Source organism: Macaca nemestrina, chromosome 4 (genome assembly GCF_043159975.1).
Source record: "Macaca nemestrina isolate mMacNem1 chromosome 4, mMacNem.hap1, whole genome shotgun sequence".
Classification (NCBI taxonomy): domain Eukaryota; kingdom Metazoa; phylum Chordata; class Mammalia; order Primates; family Cercopithecidae; genus Macaca; species Macaca nemestrina.
Window position 1 is genome coordinate 15,860,179 of NC_092128.1, and position 13,985 is coordinate 15,874,163.

The window sequence follows — 13,985 nt, forward strand, 5'->3', positions numbered from 1 at the left end:
TGAAGGATCCACCTTTCTCTAAAATCTCTTTTCCCCAAACTCCTCAAAGGGATGGTGGTCCCTTGCTTCCTATTCCATCACTGAAATCTTCAGCCTCATGTTCCTTGGCTCAAGAGGATTTGAGAACCTCACGTTAACGCATGTGCTATGGTAACCCAAAGCTCTAGCTTCCTTTGCCTATTTTCTTCTTTCTGAGCTTTCTGGGGTTTTGGAGCAGGAAAGATGACAAAAAAGGGGAAGCTTGTAGATGCAGAGGTTTGTTGATTCCCACTGTCTGTCTCAAGGGGTGGGCAACTGGCTCCATGCAATGGAGTTGTTCCCCTTGACCACCTTCTCACACGTTGGCCCCCTCACTCATCCTGGTGGTCTCACAGATGTTCCAGCACCTGATGCAGAAGCGGAGGCACATCCAGTGGACATATGGACCCCTGACCTCCATTCTCTACGACCTCACAGAGATCGACTCCTGGGGAGAGGAACTGTCCTTCCTAGAGCTTGTGGTCTCCTCTGATAAACGAGAGGTATGGATGCCAAGGAGGATCAGGGCTGTCATGTGAGGGAATTTAGTGTTTGTGCAGATTCTGTCCACTTACTAAGATCCTGGGCCCAAGGCACTTCCCAGCCTTATAATAGGTGGAGATGAGAATAGTCTCCTGGGACCTGGGGAAAAGTCCAATGCACACTCCTCTCCTGAATCCCCTGTCTCTCTGCTTAGCTCTAGTCCCTTCTACCTACCTTTCTCATTCTAACATTTCAGATGAGAAACTCCAAATAAGAGTTGTTTCCTCATATTCATTCATTGGTTCAGCATTGATATGGTTTGCATTTGTGTCCAAATGCAAAAATTTCATGTCGAATTGTGATCCGCAGTGTTGGAGAAGGGGCCTGGTGGGAGGTGATTGGATCTTGGGGGCAGACTTCCCTCTTGATGCTCTCGTGATAGTGAGTTTTCACAAGATCTGGTTGTTTAAAAGCCCATGGCACTCCACCTGCTCTCTCTTCCTCCTGCCTCGGCCATGTAGGATGTGCCTGCTTTATCCTTGGCCTTTTTCCCTGATTGTACATTTCCTCAGGCCTCTCCAGAACCTGTACAGCCTGCAGAACCATGAGCCAATTAAACCTTTTTTATTTATAAATTACCCAGTGCCAGGTAGTTCTTTATAGTAATGTGAGAATGGACTCATGCAAGCATATTGAACACCTGCTGTGTGTCAGGCACTACACAAGAAACAAACAATACAGAAATAAATACAACACAGTTCCTGTTCATCAGCTTCCTCAATTCTCAGTCCCTGCCCTGAATAATTGCAACAGAGTATGACATATGCCATAATAGTTGTGTGTACCATGCATGCAGACAGCCACATTGAGGTAGAGTTAATTTGGCTTGGATAGACCAGAGAAGATGTCACAGAGGAAATGCTGGGGCTGGATCTTCAAGGAAGAATTGGGAGTCACCAAGAAGATGAGGAAAAAAGGAACTTTTTAAAGAGGGAGCAACATGTAGACCATTCAACAATGCTGGGTTGAGTGATGTGAGGGAAAGGAAAATTTGTTGAAGACTACAGTAGAGAGGAGAAAATACTTCCAGGTTCCAGGACACTCCATGAGAGTGCCAAGATATGGTTTTTGCTTTTTATCTGCCATGTGAGAATTTCCCAGGAACCTTTACAGAGCCAGAAAACATGAATGATTATTAATACTAATGAATAGAAGAAAAGTTGAGTGGCCAGTTTGTGAGATCTTCCTCAGAGAATATCCCTGGAAACAGACACACCTTGAGCAGGATTTCTTAGGTATTGAAAGAACAATCCCACTGTGTGGATATCGCCACCACACATCCTTGGTCTCTGATTTAAGCTATTCTCAATATTCTCCAGCAGTTTTCATACATGTCTTGGGTCACTTGCTTTTTTCCTCCGTATATCTTCCTTTCTAGCCCCCTTTCACATCCTTCACTACCTTCAGCTGTAGTTCAGAAGACCTAGACTACTGCCTTGGGACCTAGACTCCTGCCTTAGGACAAAAATAGAGGCTTTCTGACTGGGGATCCTTCAGCTTCCTGCCCTACACTGCCAGGCATGTCTGGGAACTGCCCACTGTCTCTCTTCTCCCCTCCAGCTTCAATAGAAAAGGTATTCATGCTGTTAATGGCTAATCACTCTACTGCGCTTTGAATCTGCCTCTTTCTAATTTCTCAGATGCCTCCTCCCATCCATCATCCCCTCTCCTGTGTATCTTTAACATCTCACTGGCTGCTTATATCAGAGCACCATCCCACCCTGCCACATCCTACTGCCTGTAACCTCCATTGCTTCTTTCTAGCCCAACAATACTTCTAGAGCAAATCTGACCACTTCCCTGCTTGAACTCCTCTGTTGCTTTCTGTTATATTTAGAAAAAAACAAAAATACAAACTTCCTACTTTGGCATTTACAATGCATGATGATCTGGCCCTTTTCTTCCTTTCTGACTACCACTCCCAATAGATTCTCCCCTCTCCCCAACCACATCTCAACTGCAAATGGGCAATGGTTTCTCGGACTTTCCTGACCTGGCAACTGCTGCTACCTTATGGTATGATCTTTCCTAACTCTCCCTTTACTCAACTAACTACTACTCATCCTTTAAATCCGCTTTGGTGCTATGGTGCCTTGTGGTTACTGCTATAATCGTTTACCTGTATCACTAGCACAAGGCCCAGCCATATGCGAGAAATATACTAGTTGTTGGTCAAAGAAGTGACTGATGAGCTGAATGAATGATGGTTGCTGCCCTGCCTCTTCTGGTACCCAGTGGGATAAACAACATCCTTCTGTGTTGGTCATCCCAAGTTTCACTCTACTTCCATGCCAGGCTCGCCAAATTCTGGAACAGACCCCAGTGAAGGAGCTGGTGAGCTTCAAGTGGAACAAGTATGGCCGGCCGTACTTCTGCATCCTGGCTGCCTTGTACCTGCTCTACATGATCTGCTTCACCACGTGCTGCGTCTACCGCCCCCTTAAGTTTCGTGGTGGCAACCGCACTCATTCTCGAGACATCACCATCCTCCAGCAAAAACTACTACAGGTGATTCTCCTTGGAAGGGAATGAAAGGGAATTGCATCATGGGGTGATGGTCCTGGAAACGAAGCCGTGTTGCTCAGGGACAATGCCACCTTCTGGGTTCCAGCAGGTTTAGGCTCCTAAACACCCAGGTAGAAATTAGACATGAGACCAAGAGGCCAGAGATGGGGTTTAATGAGCACAAGTGCATTTGTCCAGGGAGCTGTGGATTTTCTCACACAAACTTTGAAAGCGTGCTTGGCATGAGTAAGCCTGTGCTTTTGTGAATTTTTTTGGTAATTTACAAAAAGGATCAGGGTTTTGTAGTGGGATGTTCAAGGTAAACTCTATTGTTCCAAGGAGGAAAATTGTGCTCCAAGTCCATTTCTGAGTCAATTTTTGTTGTGTTGGGGCAACACAAACAGCCCTGCTGGCCTGCATCCTCTTCTGTGTGCTGTCTGTGTGGGCCCATGGGAATAATGTGTCAGCTGTCTGACTGCCTTTCAGACACTCTGCAGAAAGATGTCTGGATTGGGTATCAGGCTGAAGTAAAGACTCTCTGAGGCTCCATTTATTGTGTGGGCCTGCCATTCTGTGTTATGGTGGCCAAGGGAAAACTAGGGTGAGGAAGAGGACTTATTAGATGTACAGAGTAAATACAGAAATCTGCTGTTGAAGAAAGTAAACCCTCCTTTTAGTGCAACACAAAGGGTAGACTCTAATGAGCACTTCTGAATATACATATTGAACAAATATAGCTACCTTTGGGGGGTTGACTCTTTGTGGATTACTAAAATTTTTGTCCTGGTGAGCTGAAAATACACAGAAGGTGATGTAGGTATGTAGCAGAAAGCAAAAGACCAGGAAAAAGATTTTGCAAAGCAAGTGAGAGCTAAGTAATTGGAGATTTATCTCAATGCAGGAGAGAGCAGTCATAGGTATAGCTCAGCCTGGACTAGGAAGCAGGGTAGTTTGGGTCGGAAAGAGAATATAAACTTTCTATAGCCAAGAAGCAAAAACCCTGAGTTGGTTTAGACCAAAGACAGCGGTATGCACAGAGAACAGGGCAAAGAGCCCCAGTGAGCCCCATGACAGGCAGAGACACTCCATCTCTCCTGTTTCTAGAATTGCCTATATATATGTGTGTGTGTGTGTATATATATATATATATATATACAGGCTATATATATATATAGGCTCTCTCTATATATATATGCAGTGTGTTGTGTGTCCAGATCCACTGCCTCTCACCAAGTAGGGCTTGCTGCCTGGGGAAGACAAGCCTGAATGTGTTAGAGATGCTGGAAGCAGTTGTGCTCCATACATCTCAGTCTAGGCACAAAAGTTGTCCCTGGCATGGAGACATGAGGGAAATAAGGACAGTTAGGAGATGGCAAGTGGAGGGAGGAATAATTAGAAATTGAGAAAACACAAATAAGGTGGGGATTGCTGGACTTTTCCAGTGCTCCTGGCTCTATATCCTCAGATGTGTCTTCTCCAACCTTCCTTTGTCTCAAACTTACTTGGAGATTTTCTGCATTTTGAATGTAGACAGGACTCTGGGTTAAAAGGTGGGCAATGCTGAGCCACTGATGACCAAAAATCTCCTTCCTGTGTGTCTCTATCTCTTTGGGACGGGGCTTGTTATGTACAAACACATTTCTTTGATCCAGATATTCTATATTTAAAAGATCGCCTCCTTTGCTTCAGGACTCAGAAGCATAATTATAGCTGAACATCTGACCCATCCTTCTTTCTTTCTCTCTTCTGCCTTTCTTCGTGTACCTTGGCATTTTTACCCTTTTGCTTTCTGCTTCAGTGAAAGCCACTTCAGCTCAAAGAGAAGACTTTGGACTTTCAGATATTCTTTTCTTGGTGGAGAAGTGGGTGGGTAAGAGGATTGAGAATGCTGCTGGAACGGGTTAGATAACAAAGAACGCTAGTGAAAAGTCCCTATGCTTTGAGCCCTGGACCTGATTTATGGGATGACTATGTTCTTCTTATTCAGTAGTAAGCCCATTTGGATTAGATCCGAAGCTTCTAAAAGCTTATCATCATGATTTGAAAGATTCTGTTTTCACAGTGAACCAGATTTGTTAAATAATAGGAAATTCCTTTTTTTCCTGCTGTTTTCTTACTTGAAAGTCTTAGAAAAAATGAAAACGCACAAATACAGTGTCTTGATTTGACGCATGCAGTTGTTGACATATTCGTTAGCTGGTGGAGCTTTTTCTTAGATGAATGAATGCTTTACTGTCCAATTATATTAATAACTCTGGGGTCACAGGGATCTCAGTCACTTCAGGACTTCCTCTGCAGATCTCTTGGGATCTGTGGAAATCACTGGGCTCCAGGACCCCTAAGATCCTTTCTAGTTTAATATCTGGGATTTTATGAGAGTAGTGCAACATCACCATGTCAGAACAGATGAGAGAAAACAAATTCCTCTGTATAAGGTAACAAAAACTACACAAAAGCTGATGTTTGTAAAGCTGGAGTTAGTTTATTTCTGTCCAATTTGGGGGACATCTTAATGACTCTAAGGTGCCTCGTTGCTCAGCCGTTAAAGTCCTGCTTTACTAGAGATTTCCCAGAACTCTATTAATTTGAGTTAACTTCTATCTCCATATATTTCTACTTGGTTTAGACAGAACAGCATGAACTATAGTACTAGTTCTCTTAGATTTCCAGGTGAGTAAAATGTTCAAAGTCCAAGAGTCCAGCAGCTCAGGTTTTAGCCCTAACTCTGAAATTTAATAGTTGTTTGACCTTAGGAAAATCTTACTTCGTGCTAGATCTGTGATTTTTAACCCAGGCTGCACGCTAGAAACCTAGGAAGCTAGTACAATAACTAGGCTACACCCTAGACCTAATAAGTTAGAATGTCTGAAGCTGAGGCTCTGGCCTCAGTATTTTTAAGAAACTCTTTGAGTGAGCCAAATGTTCTACCAGGGTTGAGAACCCCTGGCTTCCATCTTTGAGGTCAGTGCAGCTCTGCCTTTCCAGTCCTAGGCCCACCACTCTGGTCATTTAGATTCCTGGAGTACTGTTCAGTAGGTGGTTCAAATTTCTTGTCACATCCCTTTTTTGACTTTTGAAAAAGATTCTCTTCAGCACTCCTTTGTTTTTCTCTTTCCCAGAAATATTTTGCTAATTCATTAATTAAATAAACTATTATTGAGAGCTTCATGCAGGCCAAACAACTGTTTCAGGTGATGGAAATTCAACAACCATAGTCTGAGCAAAACACACATAATCTCTGCTTTCTTGGAGTCTACAGACTGGTTTATATTAATCAAATGATCATACAAATAGATACTTCATTATAATCTGTGACTGTTGGCATCAATGTTATTTTTTTCTTATAATGAGAAAAGCACAGAGTGGGAAAAAACAACTTATAGCAGGGACCTGGTCCCTCTGGGAGGCCAGAGACTGCTTCTGAGAAAGATGACTGAGCTGAGATCTAGGTATGAATTCAACGTGAAAAGAGAGTTCTAGACAGAAAGAATGCATATTCAAAGGCCTCAAGGCAGGAATAACCTCACCAAAGTCTAGGAACTGAAAGAAGATTCACCAGAGCACAGGGAGCTGGGGTGGGTACCTCCAGGTGAGGTTGTCCAGACAGATCCTTCCCAATTTATGTAGAGTCTTAAAGGCCATGCTGAGGATTTTACACTTTATCCCCAGGGTAATGGGAAGTCAGAAGGATTTTAAACAGGGGAACTTACTTGCATGGTGAATAACAGATGTAGGGGATGGTAGGAGGGACATAGGGAGACCAGTCAGGAGGCTATTACAGTTTAGCAAGCAAAAAATAATGGTGGCTCACACCTGTAATCCCAGCACATATTAAAGTGGCCTTATTAAAATGTGGATTCTGACAGTAAGGCTGAGTGGGACCTGAGACTTGGCATTTCCAGTAAACTGCCAGGGGAGGCCAGTGTTGTGATTCTGTGGACCATATTTTGAGTGACAAAGCATTATTCTATCATTTAATCTTCGTAGAAATCCTAACAAGTAAATACAATCATCACCACTTTAAAGATGGTGAATCTGAGGTCAAGAGAGTTTAAATACTTTGGCAAAGACACTGAGCTAGCAAGGGCAGCACTGGGATTGGGCTGCAGGTCTGCTTCCTTTCAGAATCCTCACATTTACACACCAGACAAGGCCATTTCTCCCTCCAGAGTGATGTGCTAGGTCCCAGTCTTCTCTCTTGGCTAGCCAGGGCTTGCCACACTCACTTGTATTTACACATCTCATCTTTCCCTGTCAAGATTAGAGGCACTTGAGAAGTGCTGTGGGAGGGGATCAGATATAGAAGGATTCCCACCCCCACATACTGAGATACTGGCTCTTCTCCAGTTTTGATAATTGGCACTATTTTTTGATGGGGTTAACCTACTGGCATATAAGGCAAGTCATAACTCTGTGGGAATGGGTGAAGACTCTTCAGAAGAAAGGGGTAATCTCCCAAGCCAATCCCCCTGAGAAAATGCAGAGACTGGGACATGAAATTAACCCTTGGAAGGCAGTTTGACTTACATGGGAACCAGATCGCTCTCTCTCTTTATGGCCCAGTGGTTCTCAACTTGGGGTACACGTCCAAAACACCTACAGAACTTTTCAAGAAAATGCCAGGTTCTTGCTCCAAATTAACCCAGGGTCGGCCTGGACATGTGTGTTGTGACAAAGATTTACCACTTGATTCTGATGGGCTGGTTAGGAACTCATGTCCAGTTAGGGAATTGGAGAAGCTCTTCATAAAAGCTAGCAGAGCTTTCTCTGAGAACTTCATTCCTTCGCAAGTCTGGGATCATGGGAAGGAAAAAGGTCTAGAGCTGGGCTTGACAACTTGTTCTGGGGCCTTCCCACTTCCCACTGGGGTGGTCTATGTTCCCCATCCTTTCCTCATGGTACATCCCTGGCCCTTACGACCCAGTAGTGCCCCAGGCATTGCTGTGCCCACTCCTTCTGGGCATTCCCTTCAAGGCAATGAACTCAGCTGGCTGGGAAGTGAGAGCAAATCTCATTAGGACAATTCTCAGTGATGTATAAATGTCAGCCTGCATAGGGGATTTGGTTGTTGATAGCTCCTTAAATCGCAAGCCATGTTGTGGAGTAAAAAATTCCAGTCATTGTTAGATGATATTTATTTTTACAGGGGTGGATTGGAGTATTTTCTCTGTGCATTGTTAGCCAGGCCTGCTTAGGTGACCTTGATGTAGGAATCTGAAAATTTCAGAAAATCACAATTAGTTATCATTCTTTTCCTCTTAGGCCTCCAGATAGGTCTCTCCATCCCCGCTTCCTGTCCTCCTTACCACCCTTCTGCATCTCTTAGGCAGTGCTCAGCTTGCACCTGCTGTCTCCTCTCTCCTTTTTCTCCTTCCTTCTTTCCTTTCTTACCAATTGAGTGCCTACCACATTGTGTGCATTTGTGGATAAAAAGTAGGAGGGCGGCATCCCTGCCCTCAGGAAGCTCTAAGACTACTGGTGAGACATGGGGTACCCAGACACTTTCAGAGTGATGAGAGAGGGCTGTCAATACGCAGCAGCTCCACATGTCCCAGGAGAGACACATGACCTGGGCATGGAGGGGCAGGAAAGGAGGCCCAGGAGGAGTGTTGGCCTGACCTGAGTCTTGAGGCATCGGTGAGGATGAGCCAGGTCAACATGGTGGAGGAAGGCATTCTGACAAAGTGGCACAGCCTGCGCAGAGTCCCGACTTAGCAACCCAGAACCCCAATAGCTCAATGTGGCCGGAGCTCACACAGGGTATGAGGACACAGGGCAGGGGCCATAGTAGCGAGGATTTTGTACATCCCGTTTGGTACTCTGGTTTTATTTTTTACATTCTTATCTCACATTGAGCTTTCCTAATTAAAAGAAAATGATGTACATCGTGCTCATGACTTACAAATCAAGTGGCAGATCTGATAGAGAGCAACTGCGTCCTGGACAACCCCTCCTTCTCACCCATGTCTTACTCACGGAGGACAACCAGTTTTTCTTTCTTTTAGCTCTTCCTTCCTGCATCACCTCTGCATCCCTGGAATCAAATGCTTCTATCTCTAATTGCTAATCAAATCTAGACCTTATCTAGTGAATTTCTATGATGATAAAGATTAAAGAGCACCCTCCACTGCCACTTCTCCTGCATTTCTATTCTGAAGGCATTGGGGAGCTAGCAATGATGTTAAACAGAGAAGTCTCAGGATGATATCTCTGTTTCAGAAAGATCAATTCAGAAGCATTGTGGGGGGTGCTTTGAAAAAGCGGAAATAGATGTAGGGTAAACTAGATGGTAGATGGCATAGGTTTGCCCTAAGGCAGTAGTTCTGTTAACCAAGGAAAAGGAGAACATGTCAGAGAGAACTGGGAACTGAACGAGTAGGACTGGAGAATGGGTGCTCTGATAATTTACTTTGCCAAACATAACCAGGAAACAGTGTTTTCATAAGGACCCTAAATCTAGAGAGTTGTGAATCAGCATCTCAATCTAGAAAAAAAAAAAAGTCTTGAATGCAATTTCCAAAGAATAGAATTTTAAAAATTAAAAGAAACATCCATTACCAGTTTGGGCTTAGGATTTAATTCTAGGGGTGCAAGGTGGTTAATTAAAAGGTAAGCCTATTTTCACTTCAATTTCATGCCCCTTTCCATCTCTGAAATACTGAAATCTTCCTTACCTTTGCAAAGAGTATCTATCTTAAAGCAAGAGCTAACGTTATATATCAGTGTGAAACACTGGAGTTGCCCAGAAAATCTAAAGAAAATCAAAGTGCTTTAAAAGCCCACTATCATCATTATTTCTACTGCAACTTTTACACACATATATTATTTTTGTTTTCCAGAGACAGTAGTTTACAAAACAAAGCAAACAAAACCCTACAGAAGGGTTTGTATTCTGGTCTTGGAGAACAGCAAGGAAGGGGGCTCTCAGGAGTCTGTGGCACTTTGCAGCCTGGTTTAAGGATAAGGACCCCAGGGACAGAGTGCTGGAGGCAGCTTCTCTAGGTCAGTCAGATCCCAGGTAATGCAGAGGCAAAAAATTGGGGTTTCTGAACACCTCCATTACGCCCTAGTGAATTTGTGCAGGGGAACGTGTACTTGTAAAGAAATCTGTTGAACTGGTGAGAGGAAGCCCCAGCAGAAGAATTTGGTGGCCAAAATTCTCCCCAGCATTAGAGGGTTTCATTTTCATCTCCTGAAGGAATGGCTGCTGTGACTCCTGGCTGGCTTCTAGGGGCGCCCTGATCTTCCTAGTTCTCCTCGCCAACTTACGTGTAGTTCTTTTCTTCTTGAGGCAAGAAAAGATTGGTAGCATTTTTTCAGACATATTGAAGCAAGACACAACATTTTTAAAATAACAATAATTTTTTACAGACACATATATGGCATAGATGTAGTTATTTCTATATTTAATGTTATTTTGTTTCTAAAGTAATGTATTTGTTATTTATCCTCCTACTCACTACCTGACTCTGTGAAGGAGTAGGCATGTTTTACACTAAAAGACAGATGCTATAGAAACATTAAAATAAAGAAAAAGAACACAGTCCATGAACTGAATTTCAGGAGAGAAGAGAAGGAATTCAAAGATAGTTGCTAGAGCGGGAGGACAAAAACAAAACAAACAAAATAAAACAAAAACTCTGAAATTCTTTGGAAGCAAGTAAAAAAAGAAATTTTCTATTATATGATAAAATAAAATTTACTAGTTTCTCAAGAGAGAGACATGTCAGAAAAGCTTACAGAGCATACAATTTTTTAAGCCAAAAAAAAAAAAAAGTGTTGACTGATGTCTGGTCACAGGTTGTTAGACCACAGAGATCTCCACACACACAGACAGAAGCTTCTGTCCTAGTGTCTCTTGGTTCCCTATGTCAAAAGTGCTGCCTCTCACTGGACAGGTGAGTGTGCTGCTGCAGTAACGTCTGGAGAGATGCTTACAGGTTCCAGCTGATTAGCAGAGCAGGGATAATTGCTGTTCCTTATGCTAACAAGGGATCACATTCTCCCCAGCTTAAATCATCAGCTTTCCTGCTGGCCCCAGGGGATTCTCAACTCCTTTCTTGGGTGCACTATTAGGAGATGTGACCTTGGACAACAGAGCTCCCAAAAGTCAAAAGGCTGCTTGCATGTGTTGAAATTATTTGTGCAATATCATGTGGGAATTCTCTATATGTGAACACAGTTTTCTAGAAAGAAGGTATACAGTTTTTATTATGTTTTCAAGTGAGCTCATAACTTCAAAAAGATAAGGATAATTAATGTAGGATCCTAGCACTACATCTGTGATAATGCATAAGTTTCACCATGAAGTAGCAGGCATTGAAGTAGAGTGGTCTTCATTCCACCTTGACCCTTGGACTGTACCTTCTACAACTACTGCTCAGGATAGGAAGGGACCCTTCCTCATAGTGTCTCTAGCCCCTTTTCTGCTCTTTTCTGTAATGTCAAATCATAATAAAACCACAGTGAATATATCTATAGTGCTTTATGATTTATAAAGTTCATGCAAATATATCATTAATGTAAGCTTCACAATGACTCTGGGAAGTAAGCACTGTAGCCTCCATTTTACAGATGAGAAACCTCAAGTTCAGAGATTTTTCCATGAATGGTTCAAGGTCTCACTAGAGGTAGTAGATTTTGGGCCCGTGAGGGAACCTGAATTCTGTGATATGTTTACAGTGTATTCTTCCCACTGGGAGCCATGATGAGTTTGGAAAAGGTGGACTTTCCACATAGCTGAAACCATCCCAAGCCACTAATACCTCTTCCTGTTGGCTCACTTGATGCTCTGAAATATGTTCTCAGCTGCTCAGTATATACATCATAAATTTCTGCTTACAAGCATCTATAGAAAAGGCGGTTTTGCTAGATGGTAGCTCAAGACATTAGCATATGTGACATCTATTAAACCTTGGATACATAGACTCCTGTCCTGGTCACAGAGTTACCCACAATGGCAAGTACAATGGGGGTGGGGTGATGCTGGTGGGAAGGGGAGCTTTCCTTTATTGTGGATGGACTTTAGCAGCTTTCAATCATTTCCACAAAAGGATTTGACTCTTTGCCCATCAGAAAGCACTTCTTCTGAATTTCCTCACATAGGAGGCCTATGAGACACATGAAGATATCATCAGGCTGGTGGGGGAGCTGGTGAGCGTCACTGGGGCTGTGATCATCCTGCTCCTAGAGGTGAGGTGCAGGTGGGGTCCAAGCTAAGCCCATCCCATCTAAGGCCCAGACTGAACCGCAGTCCACATTGTCTTTTTGTTTTGCTGTCCTTTCCCCAGATCCCAGACATCTTCAGGGTCGGTGCCTCTCGCTATTTTGGACAGACAATTCTTGGGGGGCCATTCCATGTCATCATGTGAGTATCCCCTCATTCCAGCCCCCTGCCTTTCCTTGCCAGAATCTTTTCCTGTCTCCAGTTCACTCTCTGATATCTAGGCCTCGGGTCACTCTCACTCCAAGGACTTCTCTCCAGTGGACTTGTAGGTGTAACTGTATGTGTGTTTTAGGTGTAAAGACGAAGCCTGAGTGTGTGGGTACCACCCCAGTCACCACTGTGCTGTAGGGACCTAGAATAGCTCCAGCTTGTCTCTCACTCCCTGCTGTCTGCTCCCCCCAGCATCACCTATGCCTCCCTGGTGCTGGTGACCATGGCGATGCGGCTCACCAACACCAATGGGGAGGTGGTGCCCATGTCCTTTGCCCTGGTGCTGGGCTGGTGCAGTGTCATGTATTTTGCTCGAGGATTCCAGATGCTGGGTCCCTTCACCATCATGATCCAGAAGGTCAGTGCTTTCCCAAAGCTTCCTCTGCCTCAGGCACAAGACCTTCCCAGACAGAGGGATGGAGGTAGAGTGGGGCTGGTGGAACTATGGGAGCCTCCTGATCTGTTAGCGTTAGCTCCTCAGAGGCAGTGGAAAAGGAATCATCCCACCCTTTCTCCCTTCTCTGTTTCCTGCAGATGATTTTTGGAGACCTAATGCGTTTCTGCTGGCTGATGGCTGTGGTTATCTTGGGATTTGCCTCTGGTAAGGCACCATTCCCTCTTCTACTAGAGCAGCAGATCCAGTTCTCCAGAAAGTTCACTCTCATTCTTGCTCTCAGTTCTCATTTGCACTTCATTTTGCTTTTTTTTTTTTTTTTTCCTGTTGGAAGGTGAGTCTAAAAGCACACCCATATTTATAGACCAGGGGCCACTCAGGTTGGCCTAGGAAGGTAAAGTCATGTGTTCAGGGCCAATAACATTCATGTTCACTAACTGCCTTGCAAGATCTTTAAAGGAGAGACAGAAAAAGACTTTTGGTGAGAATAGGGCATTAAACAGGAAAGACTGGCCAGTCATGGATCTCAGAAAACCATGTGAACAAACAGAGATAGTGCCATGCTTAACTCTCCCATGTTTACAATTCAGAAGAGGAAACATAAAGCACTCAACAACATATAACTTGCTTTTTTTCTATATGTAGTCATTTAAACTTGAGAAAAAATATGAAAGAATTAGAAACAGGAGATGCAGAAAAACAGTTGGACAGTTTGAAGAATGACAGAGAAAACAAAAAAGAAGAGTTGTGAAGAGAGACTGTGAGAACAGGGACACACAGGCACCCAGTCAAGGAACAGCCAGTGAAAGTGCCAGGGAGCAAAAGAAAGGAACAGCACAGCAGGAAAACACAGGCAGGTGGAGAGCCAGAGGGAAGGAGAGGGTGGGTGGAGGAACAGAAGAGAGTCCTTAGGGAGGGGCAGAAAGAGGAAGGCCCAGGTCTGAAAGCAAAAGGCCAGTAGCTCAAATTCAGTCCTCAGTGTCTGCAACTGATCATCTATTAGACAAGAAGAGTCACTAGATGAGCTTTAAGAGTCCCTCCCATCTCTAAAAAGCAATGACTCAGTGCAGAGGACTCCATTGCTATCCT

At 43.8% G+C, this 13,985-nt stretch overlaps 1 protein-coding gene across 5 annotated transcripts in view; it reads left to right on the forward strand.

Moving 5' to 3' along the window:
• The window catches only part of LOC105471195 (transient receptor potential cation channel subfamily V member 5), a 34,555-nt gene that overhangs the window by 10,587 nt on the left and 9,983 nt on the right, over nt 1-13,985 (forward strand). For all 5 annotated transcript variants that reach the window (XM_071094329.1, XM_011723564.3, XM_011723565.3 and 2 more), the window contains 6 exons: nt 375-521; nt 2,857-3,069; nt 12,172-12,258; nt 12,357-12,433; nt 12,695-12,860; nt 13,037-13,103. In XM_071094329.1, coding sequence (XP_070950430.1) covers nt 375-521; nt 2,857-3,069; nt 12,172-12,258; nt 12,357-12,433; nt 12,695-12,860; nt 13,037-13,103 — 757 coding nt within the window. The remainder of the gene's footprint in view (nt 1-374; nt 522-2,856; nt 3,070-12,171; nt 12,259-12,356; nt 12,434-12,694; nt 12,861-13,036; nt 13,104-13,985) is intronic.